Source organism: Castor canadensis, chromosome 11 (assembly GCF_047511655.1).
Source record: "Castor canadensis chromosome 11, mCasCan1.hap1v2, whole genome shotgun sequence".
Classification (NCBI taxonomy): Eukaryota; Metazoa; Chordata; class Mammalia; order Rodentia; family Castoridae; genus Castor; species Castor canadensis.
The window spans coordinates 67,544,079-67,556,904 of NC_133396.1; the positions used below are offsets into that span (position 1 = coordinate 67,544,079).

The 12,826-nt window shown below is 41.1% G+C and overlaps 1 protein-coding gene across 5 annotated transcripts in view; it reads left to right on the top strand.

Annotated features, from left to right (window-relative positions):
• Pld5 (phospholipase D family member 5) overlaps nucleotides 1-12,826 on the top strand; it is a 404,115-nt gene that overhangs the window by 52,806 nt on the left and 338,483 nt on the right. For 2 of the 5 annotated variants that reach the window (XM_074047201.1, XM_074047196.1), the window contains exon 1: nucleotides 5,375-11,493. The exons of 2 other annotated variants lie outside the window; for them this stretch is intronic. Coding sequence is in view for 2 of the 3 variants with exons in the window: in XM_074047196.1 (XP_073903297.1) it covers nucleotides 11,491-11,493 (3 nt within the window). In the remaining variant the exon portion in view is untranslated. Of the gene's footprint in view, nucleotides 1-5,373; nucleotides 11,547-12,826 lie in introns of those variants that run through there. One more of the 5 variants, XM_074047198.1, reaches the window with a different exon arrangement.

The window sequence follows — 12,826 nt, forward strand, 5'->3', positions numbered from 1 at the left end:
TTGCATCCTTTGAACTATACCTCTCTGTTGTTCCAAGAGGAGGGGTACCACTAGACTCCTAGTTCTATGAGTTTGACTTTCTTAGATTCCACATATAAGCCAGATCACACAGTATTTGTCCTTCTCATATGGCTTATTTCACTTAGCATATCCTCAAAGTTCATCCATATTTTCACAAATGACAGAATTTTTCTTCTTTTTTTAAGACTAAATTATATTCCATTGTATATACCACACTTTCCTTATTCATTAGATGAGGTCTGTTTTGAAACTATTCTAATTCTGATGGTGCTTTCTAATTTTGTAGCAATCACTATTATGAATTTGTTGGATAACTTAATAGTCCATTTAAAATTTTTTGAAGTTTAAGTTAATAAATATTACTGAATATGTCAGGTACTCTTCTGTACACTTAGGATATACTAGGCAACAAAACAGACAAAAGCATTTCCATTTATGAAGGTTATGCCCTAACATAAACCCCTAACAAGGGGTGACAAATAATATTTTTTGAAATAATGTATTAGAAGAGAATAGCACTAGGGGAGAAAGATAAACTTGGAGTAGGATAAGGGGAACCAGAATTCTGTGACTATGTGGGCAGTTTTCATAATAACAGGGTGGTCAAGATAAGTCTTTAATGAGGGGAGGTTTGAGTAAAGACTTGAGAGAGATTAAGGAATTAGCCAAGTGTTTTTCAAGAGGAAAGCATCCAAGGCTAGATGAGGATGTGCCTGGCATTTCTGATCAGTACAGAGGCCCGTGTGGCTGCTGAACAAGGAAGAATAAGAGTGAAAGAGGTTGTAGTGGAACAATGAGGCCCAGGAAACTGGATCATGCAGAACCTTCTAGACCATCATTAAAACTTTGGCTGTGAGAAAAATAGGAAACTGTTGCAGGGTTTCAGGTAGACAGAGGGCTGGATCTGACTGGATGCTGTGTTGAGGTCTATCATAGGGAGGCAACTGTAGAAGAAGGGAGAGCAGTAAGAAATCTGTGATACATGTTGGCTGGAGTGTGATAGGGCAGACGTTCTGGTTGTATTTTGAAACTAAACCAAGAATGATGTTCTGACATTAAATTTACAGTATTAAGAAGGCAAGCAGTGAAGGAAGATTCTTTTTTAAGTTATAATTATTGAGGTGAAGTTCACATAACTTAAAGTGAGCCAGTTCAAAGTATACAATTCAGTGGTCTAGTATATTCCCAATAGTGTGTCACCATCAGTCATCTGTCTGCTTTATGCTAGTCAAAAATCTCCTGAGATAAATCAACTTCAAGGGAGGAAAGGTTTATTTTGGCTCACAGTTTCAGGTTTCAGTCCATGGTCAGTTGGCTCTGTTGTTTATGGGTGGGGCTTGGTGGCTGAGGAAGCCGCTCGCCTCATGGTGGGCAGAAAGCAGAGAGAGGGTAGAGGGGCCATGGTCCCAATATCCCCTTTAAGGGCATGCCCTCGATGGCCTAACTTCCTTCCATTAGGCCCCATCTTCCAGTAAAGCCACAGCTGGTGACCAAGACCTCAGTACATGGGTCTTTGGGAGACCCTTATTCAAACCATGGCACAGTTTCTAACCATTTTCAATGCTCCAAAAGAAATCCCATGCCCATTAAATACCCACTGCTCATTTTTCCCTTTCCCAATCATCTGGCAACCACTAATCTATCTCTTCCCTTCCTTCCTACCTTCTTTCTCTCCCTCCCTCCCTCTTCCTTCCTTCCTTCCTTCCTTCCTTCCTTTCTATTTACCTATCCTGGCTATTTCATGTAAATGGAATCATATGATAAGCATGGCCTTTTATATCTGGCTTCTTTCACTTATTATGAAAATTTTGAAGTTCGTCTGTGTTGTAGCATGTATCAGAACTTCATTCCTTTCTAAGACTGAATAATAGGTCATTGCATGGGTAGAGGTTACCCATGTGTTTAATTCATCCATTATGGACATTTGGTTCGTTCCCATCTCTGGCTGTTATAATAGCATTGCTGTGAACATTTGTGTTCAAGTAATTATTTGACACCTGTACTCTATTCTTTTAGGCATATACATAGGGTAGTATTGTTGTTCTTATGGTAATCCTGTGTTTATCTTTTTGAGAAACTGCCAAACTCTTTTCCACAGGGAGTGAACCATTTGTGTACTCACCAGCAATGTGTGAGAGTTCCAATTTCTTCACATCCTTGCCACCCTTGTTCTTTTCCATTATGTTAAGATTTCACTATAGCCACCCTAGTGAGTGTGATTTTAAAGGTTTTGGTTTACAATAGTAGAGTTTCCATAGTTGAGATAAGAAGATCTGTGGGTAAAGTAGGATGGAATGCAATGGTTGGAATTCAGTGTGGCCTGGTTGAATTTAAGATGCCTCCTACACCTTCAGGCAGCATTGCTGGGCAGACACTGGAGCAATGAGTGGGCTGGCGATAGAATTTTGGACTCATTGGCATTCAGTTGCTGTTTGAATCCATGGGACTAGAGCATAGACAGATGAGAAAGGCAAGGATTGGGCCCAAAGACACTCCACAATTAAGAGGTTGGAGAAAGGAATTGTGTCACATGAGGCACCAAGAGGAGCATCCAGTGAAAAAGACAGAAAAACAAGAGTTTGATGCACTGGAAGGCCAAGTAAAAAAGGATACCAAGGAGGAGGGATGATTGTGTACTTAACCAAGTACTATTGGCAAAGTGAAGGGCATGGGCAGCCTTACTGAGAGCTGTGTCTGTGGAGTGATGGGAATAGAGTCAGTGCAGTTCACACTTTCCACATGTTATACAGAAAGATAAAGAACTAGAACTGTGGTGAGAAAAGGTCTTATTTTGTTTTGTTATTTTTTTAGTTTGGGAGAAAATAATCACATTTCATATGCTGGTAAGAGCATATAAATACAGAGCATAAAATTTTATAGATCTCTCTGTGTGTGTGTGTGTGTGTGTGTGTGTGTGTGTGTGTGTGTGTGTGTGTGTGGAGAGGGATTAGTTACTGAAGAGTAGCCTTTGCATCGGCAGGAGGGGTGGGGCACACAGCATGTTGATAAAGGAACCACCTTTAGATGAAAACTTGACTACTTCATCTTTGGTAATAGATGGATTCTGTGGATTCAGAAAGCTGAAGATGGGAAGGAAGGCAGTGGGATCTGGAAGTGAGGGAAGATGAAAGGCCGTAGAATGACAGTGAGCCTGAAGGAGATGGTGGCAGAGGTTGGGGAGAGACAGGAAGAGTGAGATATTACTTTGGAGGACAGGATGGTGAGTAGAGCAGGGATGAGGAAATGACTGCTTGGGTGCGTTGGGGACCTACTTGTGATGCAGGTATGAAGTCAAAGTTTGTTTTTCTGAAACCATACAGGTGCAGGAGTAAAGGGTTGGAGGTGGGGCTGGAGGACAAGCATAAGCAACAGAGTAGGAGAAGGGCAGGGGAACAGGCATGAGAGTGTTTACACCAATTGATTTATTGGTGCTGGGGATGGAACCCAGAGCCTCATTCATGCTAAGTGTGTACCCTATCACTGAGCTTCACTCCCAGTCCCAAAGAAAGGAAGAGAGAGACAGCATCAAGGACTGCAGTATGATGACATGGGTACTATGATCAATGGATTGAGGAACCTACTAGAGACAAAGACAGCTGACATGAGGTCAGCAGAGCATAAGAAGAGAAGAGGATCTTGTGGGCAGAGAGTGGGGTCACATGTAGTTTGCAGGTAGTGGCTACAGCAGCAATTCAGGCAGGTAGAAGATGAAATTATGGCAAAGGATGATTCAAGGAAAGGAGGCAGCAACATTCTGGAAAGATGATCTCCATAAATGTTAACGTTTTCGGGTTTAAGACATAGTAGTATTAGAGACAGTGATAGTGAGAGAAAAAGGACTTCGCCAGGATCAGAAGATAATGGTGACACTGAGGAGTACTGAGTGATCTGGTCTGGTAACAGCAGATTGAAAGCTGGGTCTTTTTTGGGGAAGAAGGCAGAATGAGAGGGCTCAAAGTGTCAGTGAGGAGCAGGGGAGACATCCACACAGACCTCCTCACCCAGGGGTCAAGGTCTATGGACGGTTGCAGGGGGCTCGATGGAAAGTACAGGGTCCCATGTGAAAGCACAGATGTCCAATTGTTCTTTGGGTATACAACTTTAAAAAAAATCACTGTAGTATTTAAAATCAGATTTTTCTCCCATGACTTCAGTTCCCTTCCTGAACACACGTGATGTGTGCCTTGGAGTGTCTACTGTGACACACTCTAGTTCCGCTCCAGCAATCCAGTACATAAAAGGCCTTCAACACCTATCTGCTGAATAAATTAATAAAAATCTCATTATGTCAGGTTGAGATCAAGGCCATGTGGCTGAGGATTAAAATTTGTTAAGTTCCATTTAACAAATTTTATTGAGGCTTGAGTACCTGCTACATGCTGGTAGTGAACAGAACAGGTAAAGTCCCTGCTTTAATTTGGGAGTTTAAATTTAAATGGAGCAATTCATGGGCATGAGGTTGGAGTTTTGAATGAAAAGAGTGGTGCATGATTGGGATCTTTGCATTATACTTGCCAAATATTACTGAAAATCTTACTCAGAAGTGGGTTGATTGTTATTTTCATAACAGGCCTTTCCCCATCCTGTCACATTTAAGGGGTGTGTGTATGTGTGTGTGTGTAGTTTGTATGTGGAGGAGTGGGGCAGCAGCTTCTCCCACCAAGGTGGAAAGCCCAGAATATTGAATATGAAATTTCAGAGAATTATAAAGTTCATCTTATTTTATAATCCACTAATCCAATTTCTACAGATCAAAGAATACCATTTGGGTAAAGGAATGGCGGGATATATTTACTTAGAGAAACAAAGAGCAAACAAAAGTGTTCTGGTTACCTTCAATATTTTCTTTTTCCTACTAGAGATGTTGCTTTTGTTCCTATTCAAACGCATTTACAAAGTGAAGTGTGGTAGCCTATGCCTGTAGTCCCAGCACTGGAGACTGAGGCAGGAAGATGAAGAGCACCGGACCAGCCTGGGATAAATATCAAGATCCTGTCTCAAAAACAAAACAAAATCAAATGCAAATGCAGGAGGACTTAGGAAGCAATGTTGGATTTGGTGTCTGGAAGGAATTTCGTCAGTGCTGAAAGGCCCTTACTCCTAACAGGACAGCAACTCTGGGGTCCCAGTTCTAAGTCCTAGTGTGGAAACACAGTCCCAGGGGCCATATCTTTTGCTTTTTCCCATCACACCAGAAAGCTAAATAATTTTTAAATGTTAGAAACTAATTCTACCATGCTTACAATGGAGCATAAGTCAAAGAAAATGTTTACCCCTCAGGTAGCCATCTTTATAGGGCATCACCAAAAACTGATAGCATTTATAATGTATAGTAACAACCAGGGACACCTTAGCCTGTCACCCCAAACGTGCAGCCTTACTGCTGTTTATGACTTGGCATGCAGATGTTCCCATCTTGCCCATTGGATGTCTGTCTGTCACAGTCCTCCAGGGCAACCCTGTCTAATAGAACTTTCAGCAATGATGGCAGAGTTCTAAAAGTGCTCCACCAATACAGTAGCCCCTCCCCGCATGTACTGATGAGGACTCGAGATTCAGCTAGCATCACTGAAGAGCTGGACTTAAAATTTTATTTAGTTGGAATTAACTTAGACTTAAATCTAAAAGGCCACATGTAGCTAATAGCTAGAGGGCTCTGTGTAATTCTCATCCCCAAAGAAACCCAACCAATAGTTACTGAGTTATTGAACCAAACATGCAGGCCTTATATCAAAAAGTGGAGTAAGGAGAAAATGGAACAAGTCTACTCCAGCATCAATGGGGACCATGACAAAATTTCATTTCTAAATACATGAAACTTATAAATTAAGCTGACACACTCTTAAATAACATTCACCCTCTTATTTCCTATTATGAACTCTTCTTTCAAAATGGCCTGGAAGGCCAGGTTCAAATTTAGAATTTCTTGGCTTGCATAGTGACATGGTGGGGGGACCCTTTTGTTCCCACTCTTCACCACAAATGGCCCATGTATCTTCCTGGAAAGAACAGATCTCTACATAACTGGAGCTCAGGGTACTATCTTGGGACGCTTTTGCTGATCCCCTGGGGTGTTCTTCTCTCCCTGCCACCCCCTCTTTCTTTTCTCTCTCTCTCTCTTCCTTCTCTCTTTTTTCTCCTTTATGGATATGGATGTGGCTGCAACTGACGTGAAGAGACTTTACACAGCTTTGTAGGGTGGTCGTATAAAGTGAACTCCTATATTGGTTTGGGCATAGAGCCCCCTTGGGATAAGCACTGTGGTGTGATGGATGCCGTTTGAGACCCCATGAAAGCATCTACCTCATTGCCTACAAATTGAGGGATAATCACTTTCCTAAGTGGACTTGCACTGAATTCTTCAGAGGTAAATTAGAACTGAACTTGGATGCTGCTTTTAAACTGTTTGAGGAATGGGTGCAGATGTGACTTTGGCCAAAGGTTAGTAAGGAGCATTGACTTCATTAAACTGCCCTTTGCCACCACTAAATTATCCTCAGCAATATGCCTTGGCAGTCTGATCATATTTGGAGCAATCATTTATGCCAAAAGAATTAAGTAGTAGAAGATAAATTACAAATTGCTTTTATTAATCCATGTAAAAATCGATCCAATGAGTTCCATGTGATTAAAGTCATTAGTTTAAGAAAATCAAGTTATCTTAATGCCTGGGATGTGTATGTGGATTTTCTCATCTAACTAAGACCTTTCAAATGATTTATACATTCTGGTATTAAGGTAGATAAAAGAGAAAAACACTAGTCACACTTTATGCACTCAAATGTGCATGAGAAAAATTTGAGCAGCTTCAATTGGAGGATAACTTCCAAAAGTTATTTCAAACAATTGATTTGTCACATTCTTTTCTTGTTGGAGGCATATATGACTGTATTGTCACTAGTAATAAAAGTCATTGTTGCTACTTGGAGAGCTAAGAGCACTACCCTTGTAGTGCTGTGGCTCCCTCTAGTGGTGGAAAAGGGGAAAGGACTATATGTAATCTGATGGGAAGGGAAGAAGTAGAGGGTCCTTGGGGCAGAGCTGCAAAGACTGAACTGTGAAGGACTGCCAGGACGCGGGCCTCTAGTCAGATCTGTATGCAATTTAGGATTGTCTAGGCTCCATGTTTCCTGGAAGATATTTTACATCCTTCAAAGCATTGAGATATATGATTGCTTTTGGCCTGCCAATGGCACTCGTATTGTACTGCTGGATGGTGAGAAACTATCTCATTTAATTTCGTATCTCAAAAATAATACTGTAATTGAAATTAATGTAAATATTTTACTGCTGAAATATGTTTCCCCCCCGTGTCACTCTTCATTCATGCAAATGCTTGGCAGTGTTGGGTACTTTTAGGAAGTGACAATTTCTTTTTCTCTATGCCTTGGTCTCATTTTGCCTCTGCCAACATCAGTTAAAGTCTATTGAAAGAGAAACCTTTGAGACAGTATTCAAAACTGAAAGTATCTGTATATGCCTTATGATTCTTAGACTAAGTTTGCTTGAGGTTAAATTTGAAAGCCTATCTTGCCTGTGTGATTACTCCCAACAGACTCTATAATCTTTCTGGCTGCAGCTGTGGAGTGAGGCATGGGTTGGTGAGGCTAAACATTTCCAGTGCCAGAAAAACACAGCAGCAAGTCAGGAAGATGGGTTTATGCCCCCAAATGAAGGCATTTGGGGTGTAGCATAGGAGTGTTGTTCTACTGCTATGAAATAATTAGAAGTCTACTTTTCTTGATTTCATCTAATTTCTTGCCCACAGGAGAGTCCCAGACTGTGGTAACAAGGAATTGGTGTCACAGTAACTTTAGGAAGCACCCAGTCTCTTCTGACTATCTTTTTCAAATGCCTAATAGACTTTTCATTAATGCAAGACCAAATTTGAAAATATTGCATAGATGAAGATGAATAATGAGTAGTCATGGATAGAGATAATCTCTTTGGAGGCTTCTCAAATCCATTTTAAACACCTTTTAAAAGCACAATAAAGATATCACTAAAAAGATAGATTAGATTTGCTTATACAGAAACACTAAATGAAATAAGTGCTATTAATATGCATTGTGTCTGTTCAGGCTGCTATAACAAAAGTACCATAAGTTGCATGACTTATAAACAACTGAAATTTATGGTCTTGGAAGCTGGAAAGTCCAAGATCAAGACACTGACTAACTGATTAGCTTTCTGGTGAGAGAGAATTGGACTGTCTGTCATGGATGGTGCCTTCTCACTGTGTGCTCACATGACAGACAAACTCCCTTTGGCCTGTTTTATAAGTGTGAATAAACTTGTTACCTCCTAATGTTTCCACCTCTTACTACTTTCACAATGTGCGATTAGGTTTTAGAATACAAATTTGAGGGGAAGGTAAAGATTCAGACCATAGCACATTTAGAGAAGGGTTTCTCCTTCCTGGTGTCCTTCCAGGTTCAAAGTGGGGGAGAGGGCAGCTCCCTTCCCCTTAGTCTCAGACATTTTATTGCTGCACTTGGATTTCTATGTGTGGAAGAATGGGGTCCTGGGGGTGTAGAAGGAACTGATTTTTCAGATGTCAACATTTGTTTTAATGAAGAGATACAAACTACTGTTGTACAGAAAAATCCAAACTTTTTCTACTTCCTTCTCCACAAGTGTTGAATTTTCTCCTGAATGTGTCTGGGAGGTATCAATGAGGTGGCTATGGTTCAGAGATTCAGTGTGATGTGACAAAATCAAGTTGGGAAGTCTAACAGTGGGTCTCATGCTTTACATCAATAGAATCCTAACTCAGTCAACAGGCAAGTGATTATTCAGAAATCCTTTCTTGTAGATGCTAGGTTAATTTATTTGAGGAAAAAGTCCATTTTTCTCAGAGGGGAAAAGGCCAGTGCACTTTCTGAGCATTTCCCATTACAGAAAAGCACTGATTCTAAATCTGTTTAGGTTTTGCAGGGTGCTTTGCACATCAACGATGTGTAAAGCACCTCCTGTTCTCAGTTTGTCTTGCAGTCCTTTGGCAGAGAGGAAGGGGATGGTTTAGTCTGTGAGGATTGAATAGGAGATCCAGTGGAAATAAGTGAAACAAACCACTACTGGAAGATAGTTCTTTGTGTTCATAGGTCTGGAAGGAAGAGCAAGCATGAGATTTTGAGGCCCTGCCGAGAGTTCTTTGCAGCTAAAGTGTAAGGTACTTGTGGGGGTGTGGTAGGAGAAGAAACTTTAAGGAGCCTCTTCATTTGGACCTTAAACACCATGGTGAGTAGTCATACCATACACTAAGAATGATATCATTTTAGAATTTTCAAACAGGGCCCAGAAGTGTTAACTCAGTGGCAGACTGCTTGCTTTGCATGCACAAAGCACTGGGTTTCTTCCCTAGCACTGCAGGAAAAAAAAAAAATTAAACAGTATTAACATGTTTACAGTCTGGCTAAAAGGTAAAATCTATCTAAAAATAACAAAGTCAAGGGCATCCAATGTGTCAGAAGACAATGTATGATTAAATGTTGAATGGTTAGTGCAGAGATGAGTACCAGTCAGAGAGACAAAAGTTCACTGTGGGGTGAAACCATCACGGGCATCTTCCTGAAGGAGGAAGTATTTCTATACCTTAGAGAACAGATAGAAGGCAAAGGGTGATGCTTCACTGAAGCTGTAGTAAGGAGGACCCATTGTTTACAAAGGCAAAGTCTACTAGAATAAGACAGATCAGTCTTTTCTTGGTTCCAACGCAGTAGATATCACCATCTCATTTCATTTGAAAAGCATAACTGGCATGGTATAGGTAAGAGTTGAAGCAATGCACCTGAGTGTTCTTGAGAAAGGATGCAGAGATTAAATGAGAGCCCCAAATAGGCAATTTTGGCTCATCCCAGCTTGGGGACAAGTGCCTAACACTCCAGAGCTCCAGAGAAGTCTTTTTGGTGGAAGGGAGGAGTATATGAACTTGCTGAGTGTCTGGAACCCACAGGGTGCAAACATTGGGCTACATCTTAGCCAGGTATTGCCTCCTGTGGGCACCTGATGTGCCTGCCGCATGTGCTTATCTGTTCTTAATGACCACTGTCCACCGAGTGAAATGTGGGTGGTTTTCCTGGACTCTGTTGATTCACAGTCACTTCATAGTGCCATCAGCCCAATAAACACCATTGTGTCTTCTAAACCCCTTCAACATATATCAGCAGGAATTTTGTTCCTTGAATTGAAGTAGCTCTGGAACAAGTGTTCACCTTTTTCTGGAAGTTATTGTGCCCATTATAAATCTAACCACTTTGGGGATGTAAATGTAACCTTTTTCATAAGACATGAAATGAACCCAGCCAAAGTCTAGAACAGGTCAGACTCCAAGCAAAAAAGAAATTTAAAAACTTGTAGGACTCTGCCAATATTTCCAACAATTATGGAAATAATGAATTGATTCAGCTGGACATGATGGTTCATACCTGTAATGGCAGTACTCAGGAGACCGAGGTAGGAGGATTACAAATTTAAGGCTAGCCTGGGCTGCATAGTGATAACCTGTTTCAAGAAAATTAATTGATTAAGCTAGTATATATCTTATAATAGGACATATGATATACAGGGGATTTAGAAGTGAACAAAAGGAACATGGTGGCTACCCTATGGAACTTACAAGTGAGGAAGGAAAGGCAGGCAGTCAGTAGAGCTCTGTGCTTCTATGCACTGCTACTCCAAGGATTCAGGATCTGAGCTTCATATGAGTCTAGTCACGGTTGTTTTAGTAAATCCTTCTGGGATAAAATGTTTAAGCAATAAAATGTGATCAAAGCATATAAAAACCAACGAGCCCAGCACAGCCTAGATTTAATACATATTAGGATCTAAGTACAGCATTTGAAGAACTTCAGTTTATTCTTGAAGATGCACTGTGCTGCGCAGACTATGTTGGTGCTGAAAGAATTTTTCTTCCCACCTGTTCAGATTTCACAGTCTATTCCAAGTGATTTAGTCTCTTCTCTGCATTCACCTGCCTTGTGGCCCAGCTGTTATAACCATGACATGCTGGGCAGCACTGTCCTTCTTCCCCCTCTGTGTCTCCTTTTATCTGCTTTCTGCCCAGGTTAGAGGTGTGTGGACAGCCCCATGGTGCCTGCATCCCTTGGGTTAGTGTGACCACTTGCTATGGTTTCAGTATCAGTGTAAGAGGGAAAGAAAGAGAACCACAATTGAACGTGGCAGTCCTCCCCTACTTACTAAAATGTTAAATGGGGGACTGCATCTTAAGAGCACATTCCAAGGGACAGTCTGAAATTGCACGCCGCAATCCTTTCTCTTCATGTTTGGTTTGGCTGGTTGCCAAAGCATCCAGGCCAGCAGTTGAGGGACTGAAACATAATCGGTGGTGATACATTTGCACCACACAAAACCTTCCCTGCCTCCCAAGGCTCCAGTGACTGTAAGAAGCAGTCGCATCAGCACCAACTCGGGCTGCTTGACTCTGCCAGGAGAGAAGTCTGGATCGCAATGGTAAGAACCTCCGGAGTTTTCTGCAGACCTCATTTGGTACCTGGGAACGAATGGTTAGTGTCTGTTGGTGAAAATGGCTGTTGGTAACGTGAGAAGGAGCAGTCACTGGAGCTCTGGGCACTGTCAGCTATTCACTGAAAGGGCAAGAATAAATACCCTTGCCACCAGAGCACTGATTTTTGGAAAATGATTCCTTTCATGTCGGGGTAACGGCACCTCATAATTAATAAGGATTGTTTGCTGGGCTCTGCCAGGGTAGGACAGTTGTGTGGTGACCTCAAATGCAAGCCCTGATGAATACAGTCTCCCAGGTGCACTCTTTCCTCTGAAAGTAACTAATCTGTGAGACTTCTTCAAGGAAAATAGCTGCTTGTTTCCTAGATATATTCATGGGGGAGGGGTAGGGAATAAACCCATCCATCCTATGACTGCTTTCTTTTCTGCCTTGTGAGTTGTCAGTTGTGAGCATCACTGTTTACTGGAGACATTAACTTGTAAGTGACTTTGATTTTTCTTCTAAAACTATCATATGTAGGCAATGACAACAGTAGCTCACATTTTAAAGAAAAAAATTTTGTAACTTTGGAGGAAGTTTGTTTGATTTCCTTCAACAAAGCAAACACTGCCAGAAGGGGTGTGTGGTAATGTAAACACAAGGTCCAGGACAAGCAGAGGAAGGATCTGTGCTATTCTCATGGTCTCTGCTATCTGTCTGCTTCTTCTAAGTGCCTCTGCTCCATCTTCCCTGACACTGGGGGAAGGAAAAACGGGGGAAGAAGAAGAATGAATAATAACAATGAAGTCTCTAAATGTTTAAAGAATTAGGGATAAAAGACAGTAATAATAATAATATATAACATCTAAAAGAAAATAAAAACAATTATTGCACTGATGGGCTGCCTGAAATATACTTATTTGACTGCATAGCTGATGTGTAGGAAATGATTATTCTGTTTATAATCCAGATGAATGAAGAGACTGCTGATGTAGTATGGGAATTTTTTGGAATGAGTCTGTCTTTTCAACAATTCAGGGAAGGGGAAGTGGAAATCAGGTTTCTGGGAATATTGTCTTCTACTCTCTACCCACGCTTTACATCAGTGGACCACTCATAAGCACACAGACATTGGAAATAAAATAGGTCAGATTTTCCCCTCCTTCATGGACATCTCGTGCCACTTATCCATTTTAGCAGCTCCTCTAACCTGTTGAGAACAGCCTCACCTGTTTCTTCTCAACCAACAGAATGGGTTAAAAAAATTTAAAAACAGCCTAGGCAGCATGAGGATGAAATATGTGCTTTGGCATGTTCTATCTGAATTCTTGAAGTATA